Here is a 16,817-nt window from a genome sequence, read left to right as displayed (position 1 = left end):
TTAAATTTTTTTTGAATTTTCTGATCTGGCCTTTTTTTTAATGTTTTATTAATTTAAATCTGATGTGGCATTAAAAAAAATGCCAAATAATTATTTTTAATAATAATTTTTTGCCACATCAGCGCCACGTCAGCAAACAAGGAACTCCGTCTGCCATGTAAGAGGTTTTCGTCAGTGGGTTGACAGAAGAGACCATTTTAAAAACGATTTTCTTTTTTTAGGGACTACATTTGTAACGAAATCAATTTTGGGACCAAAATGAGAATTGACCCAAAATGTAGGGACCAAAAGTACATTTTCGCCTAAAAGAATCTCATGCACGGAATTTTATATTTCCCTTTTCTAACATATCTATAAATAAAATTTACATAACAAGAATGAACATCAATTCCGTTGTCGTCCAGCGGTTAGGATATCTGGCTTTCACCCAGGAGACCCGGGTTCGATTCCCGGCAACGGAATTTTTTGTATTTTGGCATCTTCATTAAGTCCAAACCCAAGCCTATCCCATGTGAAGCCCATTAATATAAATGGCGTTTAACTAGCTTATATTATTTTTTAAAGTTTAGACAAAAAAAAAATGATTTTATGTAAATAAATTAGCTTTAAACCAATAATAAACTTATTATTATTATTATTATTATTTATGTAACCATTTTTATCTCACATTTATTTAAGCAAATAAGCATCGTCAAATGCTCAAAATCTTTGGACAATTCATGGTAGTATACCGTATAAGTGCAATTTTTAAGAGTTGGGCTAAACTTGGGGGCATTCGAATTAGCCTAAGCCCATGTGAGTCCTTACCAGTTACCACCAAGGACTAATTATGAGCAGTTGTCCCCTATGTACAAACTAGTAGTGTTAGCAGAAAATATAGTATAACTGTATATGTATATCCAAATGGACCAATAAAAAAAAGTTGTGTATATTATATGAATATGATATACAACTGAATCCATACAAATTAATTATCTAAGGTTTAGGTTGTCATCAAGGTATAATTACTTTAAACAGAACATCCAAGTTCCATTGTCGTCCAGCGGTTAGGATATCTGGCTTTCACCCAGGAGACCCGGGTTCGATTCCCGGCAATGGAATAGTTTTAGCTCTTTTCTGTCCTTTTTTTTTATCTTGACAAACACACAACAAAGCTCACCCTCAAACTCAACCAAGCTCGAAATGGATGAACCTTCCCTCACCTTTTGCATAACCATATCCGAACCAATCAGCTTGTGAGGAAGTTGAGCTGCCTTGAACGTTGGCTGAGCTCAGCTCACCCTCAACCTCAAACTCACAACACAGCTCACCCTCAACATCAACCTCAACCAAGCTCGAAATGGATGAACCTTCCCTCACCTTTTGCATAACAATATCCGATCCAATCAGCTTGTGAGGAAGTTGAGCTGCCTTGAACGTTGGCTGAGCTCTTAGATCACCAATTAAGATTATAGACAAAGGACACTTAGAGCATATTTGGAAAGGGGCTAACTCAAAACTCATTACTCAAACTCATCACTCATATCTCAAAACTCTATCTCACCAAGAACCCAAAACTCTTTACTTCTTGTTTGGTTCATAACTCAAAACTGTGTCCCTTTTCTCATAAGTTCACTTTATCTGTTTTTTAGAGGTGTCCACAGCCTGTCTAATAATTAAAACGGTCATTGCTCTCTCCTCTCACCCTATATAAAAATTGTTTTATTTGTTTCCTTATCTCCCACACACTCCGAATTCCATCTCTAACACATTCCATCAAATACACGTCTCTAGCAAATAAAGAGAGAATCATTTCAAGTTGATGAAATTTTTCCACAAAATTTATATCAAATGAAACAGAGCATAGTGGGTTTATAGAGGGAGAGAGAGAAAACGTGTTTTCTTAGGTAGTACAAGGATTTGATGAACAAACCGCCGTTGGTGCTAGTATCGGATGGTTGTCTCAGGGTGTGCTCATTTTCTGATTGAGATGATTTCTTATTTTCTCGATTTGTACTGGGTTAAGATTTGCTTGTGAACATATGGAACTAGTGAGAGGTCTGAGCAATAATAATAATAAAAAAAAATAAAAATAAAAAAGCAAAAGGAAGAAATAATGGTATGTTGGAAGAGGTGGGTGAGAGGAGTAAATGGAGAAGTTGGGAGTAGTAAAGAGAATAGAGAAAAACAAAGGCTAGAAACGAAGCTGGAGTATTTGGAACAGAGAAAGCTTCCAATGGTGCTGATGATGTGACAATACACTAAAGGGAGTCCCACACAATTGCACTTATTTATGGAAACTACCACAAAACTCATTCTCATAACTCAACCAAACATTATTTCAGCTAGTGAGTCCCACGGATTTTGAGTTTTGAGTTATATAACTGGAAACACTCTGATCCAAACATCCTCTTAACTTCTTGAAAACCATTTCGTCTTACGAGTCCTAAGTCCTAACATTTTTATTACATCTTGATTGGCAGAGATGATTGTTCAAGTGCCCTGCACAATGAGGGCTGAGGGCAGTTACACCTAAACAGAGTGTTGTTACTCTTGACCTTTCTTGTTTTCTTAATAAACAGACCACAGATGATGTAAAATGCTATAACCTCTCCTCAACTCCAGCTTCATGTCTTTCATTTGTACTGTTGTTTTCTTTTTCTTTTTTTGGGTACAGAGGATCAAACCCACTACCACAGGTCTATAAGCCCGTTGGCAAGCTAGGTAAAGTTTTGTGCTAAGATTTTAGTAGTCACATCGCATCACACTCTCATAACATTAATATCTACTCACCCTGGCCTTGTCTGTCATAAATTGGTCACCCCTGACCGTAAAAAATTAGTCATAAAATAGGATAGCCCTGGGCCCAGAAATAAATATATTCACAGAACGATTATAACCTTACAACCAACACGACCATTTTAATTTTCTTGGTCTCACATCAAAAAGTGAAAGAACAAAACCGAAACATCAAATTCATTAATATTACTCTGCAGAAGATCAAATGGTCCATGTATATGTAAATGGATATGAACTATTTAGTAGCTGAAAAACATGCATATGAACTTTAACACCATAAATTGTGGTTATATACTTATATTCCTCTCGAAACTGCTTGACAACTGCCTTTTTAGATAACAATACAATATTTTTTAAATTTTAACTATAACCCACGCAAGAGAATTTTGCTGTGTTATTAGTAATGGAAGAAAAATATGAACCTCTGAATAAAATAGCTGGAATTGAAGGCCTCAATCCTGTACAACAGGGCTGGAAATTGTATGTAATTTCATTCTACCAAATATGGTTCAAAGGTCAAATGAAAATAAGATCTATTAGGAACCTCCATCCTGTGCGGAATCCAAAACACACGGAAAAGTGATTAGACAACCTAATGTGTGAGGCATTAACATGTCAATCGGGAGTGATTAGTAAGAATTCTGGTTGAGCCAGTAGAATCTATTCAAGCTGCTCATTGTGGCACATATATATTCTTTTTGATAGGTAAGTTTTGGTCCCAAGGGGAGGGGAGTAAAGGGGGAAGGGAAGTTTGAACAAGTGACCTCCATCTAATGAGGTGTAGTCCCCAACCGATTGTGCCCTTTAGAGTTTCATCGTGGCCCATATATAAAACAGACTCAAACCAGTTCACCTTACGCTTTGATGTAAGAACCACAAGGTTGTATCTCAAGGCATTTTTATATAAGTTCAACCCAAGAGAGCCACAAAGAGTGTTCAGGACAATGATTGTGAGGAATTATGAAACAATTCTTCATACCATGGCTACTACAATTCTAAAAGGCACAAGCTTAATGGCCTATTTGGATGGAGGGGAGAAGGAGGGGGAGTGAAAGATAGTAGAGTAGAGTTGGCTAAAAATAAGCTAATTTTGTGCTAAATCTACTCTACTCCCCTTCTCTCTCCCTCGATCCAAACAGACCATAAGTACTTGAGGAATAATCACGTAGAAGAGAAGGAAAACAGCATTTAGTGATTTAACAGATCAACAAAAACCACCACCCAAACAAATTTCCCAACATACTTGAATAACTAAAGTTGTTTCGGTAGTTCTCTAATACTAAGCACATGCAGCAACATATGTCTAAAACATAATTCACCACTAATAATGAATAAATGTAAGACTTATCAATAAAAGAAAAAGAATAAAGCCATTAGCAAACATACATTCTAGAGCAAAAAGGCTCATCCCTTGATTTGAGAGAATTTCGGATACAAAAATAACAAGCAAGATAAAATAAGTCTTCAACAACTTATCTTCCCAAAATAAACAGGATCACTTAAAGAACAATGATGACTTTCTTGCATAAACGCAAGTATGCCACTGTTGCCCACAAAAATAATTAGGCATTGTATAATGGCGGCAACAATATTTCTAAGGCTGACAAACATAGTTCTATTTATGGGCCAGAGTATATATATTCTCACTATCCAATACAAGGGCTACCTCCGAGCTATTGATTGTTCTTTGAAGATAAATCAGCAGCATCATCAGTTTTTGGCATGTCATCAGCTTCGATTATCTTACCATCCATTGGAACCAAGCAAGGGATGCCATCCTTTATCTAAACAAGTAATAAATCATACACATAACATTTATGAGTAGAATACATTTCAGACACATGAAGAAGCATGTTTAAGGTATTAATGTGCATGTACCAAAGCTACCATATGAATGCAACATAATTTAGAGATCAGTTTATGTAGACATTAGTATCACTGGTACTGCATAGCATCAGTTCACAAATGACAAAGGAAACAAAAGGGTTACTTTTGCAATCCATGAAAGTCACGTTTCAACTTGAGAATTCAAAAACAGTGGATTTGGAAAATAATTGTCAGTATAAATTTCCAGATATAAATTTAACAACAAATCATGATTTGAGCTTTGGAGATATTGTTCAAAACCTCAATTAAAAAAAAAAATACTTATGATATAATAGATTTGCAATGACATCTTAAATATGGTCATTTGAAATCTGTTAGAATTATGTGATTAAATGATTAAATTTATCATTTCTTAACAGCTTAATCTTTTGGGAGATCTATAATTTAACATGGTATGAAAGCAGAAAGTCCTGAATTTGATCACTGTTTCCTGTACTCTACCTCTCATTTAAAATCACTCGTGTTTGTCCTTACCCGTTAAAAAGTAGTTTGAGCCCACACGGGGAGTGTTAGATTTATCCCGAGTGTTAGAATTATGTGATTAAATTTACGACTTCCTAACAACTTAAGATTTTGAGAGAATTATTTAAGCTCAAACCAATCCATTCAATAGGGGAAAATTTTGCTATATCATACTCTCAGTAAGTCATTTAAAAGTTAAACTAAACATTAGAATCCAATTGTTGATGCAAAATAAACATCAGTTACCAGTAGGCAAAATTCCAAGAAAAGAAACCACATTTCGGGGAGATATTATACTATCAAGTGACAAGGATCGTTTAGAAAAGTGAAATTGAAAAAAAGGGTAAAGGAGATAATAGAACTCACAGGAAAAGAAACGCCAATGGCGTCACTGATTAGAGAATTTGTTTCCTCAGAATATCTAGAAAGAAACCCAGAACCAAATTAGAAAAACAGAAAAAAAAAAAATTTTAACAAACAAAAACTACAAACAAATAGAAATAATATAACCTTAAAGGCTGCTTAGAGAGTGGGCAGACGAGCATCTGAGAGAGAGAGTTGCAGAATCCACGCCCCGCATCTTTGAGAAGCATTAGGCTTGCTCTCACCATTTCATTTCCAAGAAACCTTCCCTTTTTCCTCTTTTTCTCGCAGGGGGTTTTGGTTGCTCAGCTTAATTTGGCAGCGTCTAGAACTGCCAAAATTAGACCGGACCTGTTAACTGAAAGAACAATATTTTAACAGCACTTTTTATGAAATTATTTTTTTCCCTGTAAATAATATCTTATAATAACTTGCTGTTTAAAATTTGTTGTGAAAATATTGTAGAGATAAAATTTTTTGAAAAAAAAAAATTTGTCACTCAATAGTAGAAAATAAATAATTAGGAGTGTCTGGTAGAGTAGTTTGAGATGAGATTTTTGTAATTTTTTGAAATACGTGCGGATAAAAAAGTATGTGAAAATGTGTGTAATATTGTTTAAAATGTAAAAATGTGAGTTTGAGATGGGAAAATAAACGGGTCCTTACATTAACTCGTGCAAAAATTCCCGTCTATTTTAATATAAGAATCTACTTTTTCATAGTTACTTTACAAAACACAATATCTAAGAGGGGAACTTAAGGAACTATACCTAAAATAGTAAATTTTGTCCTTTTTATATTACATTTCTTTAAAATGTCTTTTTTTTCTTAATTTTTAAAATTATTTTTCTTTTTTCAAACACAATAATTATCGTCTACTTTCTTCCTTTATGAGAGATACATAAAAAAATAATAATAATAAAAAAATATGTAAAATTATTTGATTATTGTAACAAATTTATAAATTTACACAATTATAACAAAATTGTTAATTATAATAAAATTGTTACATTATGCAGTAATTGAATACGGTAATATTAACCAAAGGCTTTATAGTTGAATTGACACCTTACCATGTACGAAATACTTAGAGGTCTAGTGAGCAAAGAATTCGAATTGTGAAATTATCATTATGTTGTAATTATTTATCAATAATAAAGAAGAATACCGTAATATCAGGCTTTATATTATACACCCAGCGATCTGAGTGTTGCCCAATCCCTAGAGCCGATATATAATATCAGCTGTGTGTCCATATGTGATGTTGAGAAAGATGTAGGCCGTGAGTCCATCCTTCGAAGGGAAGAGATTTATGGGCATGAGCCCAATCCAAAAATATGTTTGATAAAATATGGGCCTTTTAGTGTTTTAAAGAAACTTAACCCTAAGACCCATTATTTCTTGATTGTGAAAAGTAGTGTTGATGTGGCAGGGATGGCCCAATAAAATTGTGACATGTGGCTTGTGGAAAACAAATTGACTCGAACATTTAGTTGCTCGAGTCAATTGTGATCAATTTTTGGCTTGCTATCAACTTTTGCATGTCATAGAAAATTCACATGAAATAATGAAAAGAGTAGAAGAATATTGAACTTTTTTCTTTCACTACAGAATTTTTACCACTATATTATTTTTTGACAAAGTTTTAATTAGACATTGTTAGTAATTGATCATTGAGTATGTAAAATTAAGTTTGTTTTATAAAACATCTGTTCTTTCCACTTGCCAATTAAAGATTGCCTTCAAAACCTTAAGGTTTAATGTTCTTAATCAAACACACACACACACACACACACACAAATGTATATAGAGCGAGAGGATCATGTTCAATCGTTCAAATTACATTCGGTATAAACTTCATTTAACAATTATTTTGTCAAATCAACCATTCGATTACATTATATTTTTATATTTTTTGTGCTTACAAAATATCAAAATGATCGGAGACTTAATCAACAATAAATTTATCATAAAAATGTTTAAATTTCAATTGTATTATATAAAAAACATAATTTTTTTAATCAAATAGCAATTCATATATGATTAACTCAAAAATTTTAACAAAGAGATTTTCAAAATATTAATCCAATAAAAATTCATATATTAGTTAACATCACATGTGTGTATTGTAAATGTACCATTACATCATATACATGCTATACAATAAAAGTTGGGCCTAGAATCTATGATTGCCTTAGGTGACTACCTTCTTTCTATAATAAATGGTTAATTCTCATTACTTAGGATATGGGTGGTGCTACAAGCATAATAGTTTCACAACAATTTTACAATAAACCTTAGGTTGCAAGCGGTTACCAATTTTCATCTTGACCAACCATTCATGTAACTTTTTTTATTTACCATTAACAGTTTGCCATGTTTTGTTGTAAAATTGTTATAAAAATATTGTACCCCTAACTTTATTTTTAGGATAGTTCACTTTAGGCCAAAGTCTATCAACTCTAGGTTTCAAGAAATTTAAAATTATATTTCAACTATTGTCCCATTTGGGTATGAATTTTTAGCTAAGTTTCAAAAAAATTTAAATTATACCAAAACTAAATTCTTATTTAAAAATTTTACAAAATTTTTAAAATATAATGTAAATTTTATTTTAATTATTTTGATCACCAATTATAATTTTTTATTTTAAATTAAACATTACATACCATCTCTATGCAAAAGTAAATGTTTACATTTCAATAATTTAATTTAGATGAAACTCCATTAAATTTTTCATAAGTGGCTCACTATAAGGTCTTGTTTGATAGGAGGATTTTTGTTTATGTTTTTGTTTTCAAAACAATATAAAAACAATTTTCAAAAAATTGAAATTGAAACTAGTTCTCAAATAATATTATTTAAATTTCACAATATTTTAAAAAATATTTTTCTTTTATATAATACAAAGTTTTTAATTAATTGGTGTACTTACGGTCATACTACCAATGCATCAATTTGGATTTTTTTTATAAAAAAAATAACTATACAAACCAAACTATTTTATTAGTTAACCAATGTTTGAAACTATTTTGGTATCTAACAACTCGAGTGTAACAAACTCGATTTTCGATTGCTAAATTGAGTACAATAAACTCGATTTCAACATCATGCAGCAGCTGAGGTGGACACTTGGTCCACGTAGGCACTGAACTTGAGTCAAAAGGACTTGATTATGTCATATGTAAATCGAGCCCTATGGGCTCGATTTAGTACCACCTAAACCTAGAAATCAAAACGCAAAGATCAACAAAACCCAGAGATCAAAACGCAGAGATAAACAACCAAGAAGAAAGAAGCAACGATGTAAAACCCAGCAACCCAGGTGTCGATTTAGGCAATGGAAATCGGATTGGACGTGTGGTTTCTCGCCGCCGTTCCAATGGAGGAGAAGAACATGTAACCAGCAACTCAGGCACCGATTTTGACCAAACCTAAGCAGCGAAAGCTTCATGCAATTGAAATCGAATCGGATGTGTGGTTTCTTGTCGCTGCTCCAGTGGAGGAGAAGAGCACGTTGGAGTAGAGAGTGGGTTTGATTTGTTTTGGATTTGATTTGTTTATTGGTTTTTAGGGCTTGGAAGCGGAGAGTGGGACGACATTTGGAGAAAGTAAAAAAAGGAAAGGGAGAACAAGAATGTCGCTCAGTTGTTGAAGCAAAACTAAATTGAGTTCGTAGGACTTGATTTTTAGATGATTGAACTCGAGACCCTTTTACTCGAGTTCTATGTCTACGTGGACAAATTTCCATGCCAGCTGCAGCATAATGTTAAAATTGAGCTTATTATACTCGATTTAGTAATCTATAATCGAGTTTGTTACCCTCGATATCAAAACATTGGCTAAGTAATAAAATAGTTTATCAAAAAAAAAATCCCATCAATTCATAAAAGCCATGAGTCCATGGCATGCCTGATGCCTCGGAGGCTTGGAAGAAGAAAGTTGGATATGTATTCAAAAGTCTTTGCGTTGTCTACCATTTACAAGGGACATAGTCTTTAAGCCAAAAGCTTTCGCAAAGTTGAGAAACGATCGAGCATGGTATTTTCTACTTATTCAGCTCATTGCATCACTCAAAACCATAACCATTCCCACAGAAACCAAACTCGCTCCCGAGATTGGAATGTGCGTTAATGGGGAGAAGGCAAATCTGGAGCTGGAGAGTCACTCAAAACCATATACCAAATGAATGGCAAGAGCTTCCATGCGAGAACTTTTTCGGTTCCGGAGCTCCATTCTCACTTCAAAAAAAACCAACCTCTCTTCCCCATTCTACTCTTCTTGTGCTTCCTCTGATACCACCGGAACCTCAACCTCTCTTTTTCAGCGAAGTTTCGCAGTTCTCGAAGCATGTCAGAGTATGAGGCAGCTGTTCCAAATCCAAGCCCATTTCATCACTTGCGGTCTCTTCCACAACCCCTTTTGGGCTGGCAAAGTTCTGCACTTTTCTTCGGGTTTCGGCGGCGATATAGATTACACTCTCTTGGTTTTCCGATATATACATTCGCCTGACAGGTTGTGTATCAACACTGTAATCAAGGCTTACTCTAAGAGTTGTGTTCCGTACCAGGCTGTAGTTTTCTATTTTGAGTGGTTGCGAAATGGGTTTTTGCCCAATAGCTATACTTTTGTACCGCTTGTTGGTTCTTGTGCGAAGATGGGTTGTGTTAAATCTGGACTAGAGTGTCACGGGCAGGCTATTAAGAATGGAGTTGATTCTGTGGTTTTAGTGCAAAACTCGTTGATTCATATGTATGGTTGTTGTGGGGATATTGAGCTTGCTAATAAGGTGTTTGTTGAAATGTCAAAGCGGGATTTGATCTCGTGGAATTCGATTGTGGATGGGTATGCTAGAATTGGTAATTTGGGTGTTGCTCATCAACTGTTTGATTTAATGAATGAAAGAAATGTGGTTTCTTGGAATATTATGATTAATGGGTATTTAAAAGGTGGGAATCCTGGGTGTGGGTTGAAGTTGTTTAGGGAAATGGTTAAGACGGGGTTGAGAGGTAGTGATGCCACTATGGTTGGCGTGCTCACTGCCTGTGGTCATTCAGCTAGACTGAAGGAAGGAAGATCAGCTCATGGTTTTCTCATTAAGATGCACTTGAGACCAACTATAATTATTGATACAGCTTTAATAGATATGTATAGCAGGTGCAAAAGAGTGGATGTAGCCTGTGAAGTGTTTAAAAGGATGGCAAATAGAAATATAGTTTGCTGGAATGCAATGATCTTGGGGCATTGCCTTCATGGGAATCCAGAAGATGGGCTTACCCTATTTGGTGAAATGTTGGGTAGAACAAGGTCAAAACCTGTAGAAACCAACCTTGGGAAGCATTTGAGGCCAGATAAAGTGGAAGGAGGAATTATCCCAGATGAAATAACCTTCGTTGGTGTTCTGTGTGCATGTGCCCGTGCTGGATTTTTAACAGAGGGCAGAGATTACTTCAGCCTAATGATAGATGTATATACTATAAAGCCCAATTTTGCACATTATTGGTGCATGGCTAATCTCTATGCCAAGTTGGGGCTTATCCAAGAGGCAGAGGAAATCTTAAGGAATATGCCAGAAGATGAGGACAAGTCATCAGAATCCCTGCAGTGGGCTAATTTGCTGGGTTCATGTCGTTTCCTAGGAGATGTGTCTTTGGGAGAACAAATTGCAAAATCTCTAATCGATATGGACCCTCAAAATCCCTCATACTATCAACTATTGCTGAATGTCTATGCTGTGGCAGGTCAATGGGAGGATGTTGCTAGGGTAAAAGAGATGATGAAGGATCGAAAGTTGGGAAGGATGCCGGGATGCAATCTTATAGATCTGAAAGAAATAGTCCACAATCTGAAAGTAGGAGATTATTGGCGAGAAAGAATGGAGGAGGCCAGCATGATGATGGATAGGCTCAAAAGTTAAGCTTGTTGAGTACTACTCTGAAATGACCACCAGAACACAGCACAAATTCTGGAATTTAACATCAAAAACAAGTGAAGACAACAGCAAATGGTTTGGTTTTGCCTGACTGGAAAATATCATTACACTTTGGCAACAGAGTTGGTTTCAAATAGAGCGGATTAACAGAACTACAAGCATAGATCTTTCTATAATGGTAATGATAATGCTTGCCTTATGAGGGTGGTTTGGTGACAGTGAATTGAGTGTAAATTCTACAGCCTCAGCCAACAATGCATGTAGTATTGACTACGAATGTCAACCTGATGATACTTGGTTTTTCTAGGCTCAGTAGTTGTAAAGGCAATTTCCAATAGCCACTGCAACACACAAGTTATGACAGTTTCTTTGACACAGTTTAGTAATTGATACCTTGCATCAATTATGCTCAATCTCTCTGCAGTTGCATTCTAGACTGCAGGTCATGATTGTTCAGTTTTTGCCTCTTTTCAGAAACATTTGATAAATAATTTGTTGATTTTTTTTTTTCATGTGAATCTGCAAGAAATTTCCTGATTGTTTAAAGCATCTCAAGTAATGACCTTGATTGTATTTAACTGTTGGGAGAAGTTGCATTTCTGGGATAGCACAAAGTAGTGCTACTTGTTATATCAAGCACAATGTTGAATGTTTAATTTTGACCCTCTTGGGAGTTGAGTTTATAACAGTGGTATTATCACTTGCTGCATCTTCTCTACCCTGCCCAATTTAGCAACCCAACAATTGGCTTACGCGTTGTTTATCATTTGCCTCGGTGAATATTTCTCCAATTAACTTCTGCCTAAAACTTTCTAGGTTAGATGCCCCCCAAGACTGAATCTTCTATTTAATTCAGCCATCACTTGGGGGAATTTATCGCTGAAGACAACAAGCAGATTGTTGGTCATCTTAAAGGTTAGTCTTCAACCGGTTTTCACATTTTTCTCTCCAACTGGATTTCCATTTAAGTTTCTATTGTTTTAAGTGATGGGTTCTACATGTTTCTCCTATTTTGTTTTTTAGATCATTCTGATTTACATGTTTGAGCACGAATTGAAAACTTCAGGGGATTGGAACTCTGATAATGTATTGATTGTAGTGGGAAAATCATGGTTCAAATTTTTACAATCATTACTTAAATTGTTTGCATGTACTTATTGTTTACATTTTTAAACTACTTATGTTCTAGGACATGGAACGGCCACTCATTAAAAAGGGTCCCAACTTTGGTTGACAAAGAAAGAAATTTGTGCTGATTTCAGGATATGGCACAAAGGTTTAAAATATGCTTGATAACTTTTTTTTTTGAAATAAATTATGTATCAATGAGAATTTGGTAGAGATTGATGGTAATAATAAGTTGTGCTGAATTTAATTGTTGCTATCTATCTCATATGTTGTAGCATGACCTTTCTCCCAAATGTGAGAACTTCTTGGTTTATATTGCTCTTATCTCTGATCTGTTCATTTTTTGTTCTTGTTTGTTGTTGCATTCTTTCTTCATTTTTTTGTGTTTCATTGTCATACCTTGTTCTCATATTCTCATATCTCATATTCACATTCTAAAATCCATGGGTACTTTGCTGTGCATTTTCTAGAGAATGGGAGGTACAACTTAGTTTGCTTGTTCACTTAAAATACTTTTTTTTTTGGGGATACCTCAAAAGATAGGAACAAAGCAACAATTCATAGATGACAAGCGCCTACATTAGTAACAAAACACATTTGCTGCTTGATTTACCCATTGTCTAATATGGTCTACAATTCTCTGATTTACCACCATACAATAAAAAAGTATGCACTGTTTCTTCCATTGTGAAAGATCTTCAGCCACTACTGAAATATTCCATGGAAGAATGTCCCCCCTGCCATTACTGCACTAGTGTACCGAAAGTCTGTTAGGATAATTATCTTGCTAAAGCCTTTGGAAATTGCTTGGTACAAGGCTTCTCTGGCTGCTAGTAGGTTTGCAGATCTTGAGTTGTGAACTTGGCTGGTATGGCATCCTCTAAAAAGTTCATTTCCCTCCCTGTTGCTAGGTAAGCTATCCCCCACCTCTTTGTATTTTCAGAGCTTTGTACCCTGCCACTATAATTAAAATTTGCCAATCTTTTTGGATCTATGGTTCAGAAAATAGGTCAGGTGGAACATCCATTGTAGATGTAACTTTTTATTAGTACCAGTTTTGGAATACTCAATGTTAGTTAATTGGGTATCAATTAAGATGGTCTTTATGGCCTCTGTCATGTCAGTAAATGTACCATTTAGGAATGCATATCTTTTTTCTAAGTCACAGAAAAATGTTTGGCTTGTCAATTGATTGAGATAAGAACTTAAAGCCTGAGTTTTGATTCTTTAGGCTTATTATGTTATTGTTAATATTTATTATTTATTAAGGAATGGATTTGCAAATGCCAGGGGACTAGAATTTTGCGGAGGTCTTACAGCAGGAGTCTAACATGAATAATGAATTCATGATGGAATCCCCACAAGATGAAGTACCTACCCAACAGTCTCCACCTAAAGTTCAAATGAACCCATTGTTAAGAAGACACAACAGGGTGGTAATTTCACGGTAGAAGAAGACTGCCTCATTGTATTGGCACGGCTCAATATGTCCATGGATGTGGTGCAAGGGAATGAGCAAAAGCACAAAATATATTGGAATAGAGTTTGGGACTACTTCCATAAAGAGAAGACATCTAAATTTGACCATACTGCAAACTCTGTAATGAATAGTTGATCATTGATTCAACTTTGCATCAATAAGTTTGATGGGTGCTTAGCTTTGATTGAGATTAGTAATCCAAGTGGTGTGAATGAGCAAGAGAAGGTAAAAATTGTTTTCAAAGTAGTGTCAATGCATTAATGAACCAATACTATCTATTCACTAATCCAACTCCCGTTTGTCAATTTTTCAGATTTCTAAAGCAAAGGAACTGTATAAAAAGGTTCACAAAACCTCATTCCAATTCGATCATTGTTGGAATATCTTGAGGCATCAACCAAATGGTTGGAATTTCATTCAAAGCCTCAAATGAACTGAAGATCATCTGCAACATCTTGTCCTTATACTGCGAAGTTGATACATCTAAGGGAAGATGAGGCCTCCCATGCTTCCTTTGTAGATTTGGAGAGACCATCAAGTCAGAAGGCAAAAAAAGAATGATTAAAGAACTAAAAAAGTAATGATGGTATGATTTCAAATCTTGAAGGGATATTGAATGACATGAGAAATGAAAGAAGAAAAATTCTAATGAGAAAAATGTTTTTCTTGAGAGGGCATATTCTCAAACTTAAGAACTCGTTGAGCTAAAGAAGCATCAAGAACTCATGGAGATCAAGCAAATGGAGGTTGGCAATTTGTTTCGTGTCAAGGGAGAGAAGCTTCAATTAAAATGAACTAATCAAGATTTGGAAATCATTATGGACACTACAAAATTGGATCTAGTGCAGTAACAATGCAATAGCCAACTCCGCCAAGAAATCATTGAATGTCAGGAGAAGAGTAATTAGTGAATATTATTACAATGTAGCTCTTAAGCAAACTAGTCATGCAACTTATTGCACAATGTATGGATTTTGTTGGTAATCTGTTTCTAACTTGTTACACTTTTGATGTTTATAAATTAATCGGGGTTTTTTGACATTGTTTGTTATGTCTATTCTTGTTTTGCTTTGTTTGTATGTATTCATTGATATTGTAAAGGAAAGGTGATACAAGACTTATTGAAATTAGAAAATTTTGATAATTAGTTTTTTTTTTTTCTTGTAAAATCATTGGGGTGATAGAAAACTTGAGCTTATCTTAATATAAAATTTGACTGTTACAAAAATAAATAAAGAAATGCTGAAAAAATAATATTTTAATGAAATATGGATAGAGTTTTGAAGCTAATATAGTTATCTGTGAATAGTAGATTAGCTAAAGTAGTAAAAGTGAGGTTTTATAAAACAAATTTGACTAAAAATGTAGTGAGCTTGATGCTGATACTCTTAGCTAAACAATTTGGAAGAGTTGTGTCAAACCAGAATTGTTTATTCTCTAACGATTCAGGCCAAGTATTGCAAAAGAAGTAACATTTTTAGTGTTAATGACCTTCTGACCCTGTGGTAGGAGAAGTATTCTGTCTTGTTCATCCTTAACTAAGGCCAAGTGTTATGTGGGGGATGGAAGATCTATATCCCAATTGACCACCGTATCTGGTTTAAGATGAGGGAGGGTTTGGACATTGTTTTTTGTTTTGTTTTTTTTTTTTTTTGCTGCTTAAACTAACACGCCACAGCAACAACAATAAAGTCTGCAATGTCCGAATTTCAAACAGCTTGCATATGGGGCTGAAGCATGTTGTATATATAGGTATATACATGAATAGGTTGTAATAATGATATTTAAATTTGGAAAATATTATTTGATAAAGTGAAAATTCAAATTCTGGAATTTTCTAAATGAAATTCGAAATTCAATATATTCGATTGGTCGAAACTTTTGCTCGATCGATTGAAATGATGGAGAAAATAATCCTGATTTCACTGGATGGTTCGATCATTGTTCGATTCTTGTTCGATCGATTGAAAAGAACATTAGATTGATGCTAGATTTCTCTCAACTGATCAAAACTCGTAAAACTAAATTTTCTAATAATTGTTCTAAATGTTTGAAAAAGTTTCAAGATTTGTGAATGGTTTTATGAAATATTTTAACTCTCCATACGTGTCTTTTGATAAAATATAACCTTATGGTTAAGTTAAAGATAAACACAAGAAATCCTGTAGTCATTTTTCAGAATTACTATCTGTAGAATCCAACAACTTAATTGTATCTTAGGAATAAGTTTGCAATAACTCTTTCGTAACAAGAGTGTGGGGGCAAATATTGTCTAAGGATAACAATTTTGTTCCTCTAAATTATCTATTTCTGTTTGTCTTTGTGTTATCTTTGATCTGCCTTTATTACTTTGTGTATTATCCCTAACAAAGCAAACTAAAAATGGCATAAGCAGTGTCGTCAACTGCCTTCTCAGCACCAGTTGCAAAAAATTGATCTATGCTTTGACTTCCACAAGTAGTTTTAACATGGCAGCCTGCAGCAACCGAAAGCTGAATTGCGGCAAAACCTACTGTGTAGAGTGGCTGAGGATGCAATCATGAGGGAATACTGAATGACAATTGACAATTCACCATAAATAACAAATGATAATTTTCAATGGGAAAGTTAATACATCATACATCCCATCCTCATTTGTAGTGTTCATGTAAAAGCATAACTGAAGCTAATACAAATTGCTATCAAAATAAAAACGAAGGTTAAATGCAGGAATCCACCCAAAACAATAGGGTCATTTGCGATGTACATCCTATATACAGTACAAATATTTGTGCTATTAAACACCCT

General features: G+C 34.5%; 2 protein-coding genes and 2 non-coding genes across 5 annotated transcripts; 3 read left to right on the top strand and 1 right to left on the bottom strand.

Moving 5' to 3' along the window:
• Positions 1-389: 389 nt before the first annotated feature.
• Positions 390-461, top strand: TRNAE-UUC (transfer RNA glutamic acid (anticodon UUC)). The gene has a single exon. It is a non-coding gene; the product is annotated as a tRNA-Glu (tRNA).
• A 567-nt stretch (positions 462-1,028) lies between these two features.
• On the top strand, positions 1,029-1,100 carry TRNAE-UUC (transfer RNA glutamic acid (anticodon UUC)). Its single transcript has one exon. It is a non-coding gene; the product is annotated as a tRNA-Glu (tRNA).
• A 3,068-nt stretch (positions 1,101-4,168) lies between these two features.
• LOC142625737 (uncharacterized) lies at positions 4,169-5,885 on the bottom strand. The gene is made up of 3 exons (XM_075799445.1): positions 5,638-5,885; positions 5,494-5,548; positions 4,169-4,562 (listed from the first exon to the last, which is right to left on the bottom strand). The coding sequence occupies exons 1-3, from the start codon at positions 5,736-5,738 to the stop codon at positions 4,452-4,454; spliced, it is 267 nt and encodes an 88-aa protein (XP_075655560.1). The 5' UTR covers positions 5,739-5,885; the 3' UTR covers positions 4,169-4,451.
• Positions 5,886-9,414: 3,529 nt separating this feature from the next.
• Positions 9,415-15,133, top strand: LOC142623440 (pentatricopeptide repeat-containing protein At3g51320-like). 2 transcript variants are annotated; one of them, XM_075796857.1, is made up of 4 exons: positions 9,415-11,600; positions 12,239-12,337; positions 13,841-14,255; positions 14,344-15,133. In XM_075796857.1, the coding sequence occupies exon 1, from the start codon at positions 9,680-9,682 to the stop codon at positions 11,405-11,407; it is 1,728 nt and encodes a 575-aa protein (XP_075652972.1). In that variant the 5' UTR covers positions 9,415-9,679; the 3' UTR covers positions 11,408-11,600; positions 12,239-12,337; positions 13,841-14,255; positions 14,344-15,133. The 2 variants fall into 2 exon arrangements, with proteins under 2 accessions (XP_075652972.1, XP_075652971.1); XM_075796856.1 differs by having other exon boundaries at positions 9,415-11,864.
• Positions 15,134-16,817: the final 1,684 nt, after the last annotated feature.

The sequence above is a fragment of the Castanea sativa genome, chromosome 2 (genome assembly GCF_040712315.1).
Source record: "Castanea sativa cultivar Marrone di Chiusa Pesio chromosome 2, ASM4071231v1".
NCBI classification, from domain to species: domain Eukaryota; kingdom Viridiplantae; phylum Streptophyta; class Magnoliopsida; order Fagales; family Fagaceae; genus Castanea; species Castanea sativa.
This window is presented reverse-complemented; position numbering and strand designations above follow the sequence as displayed.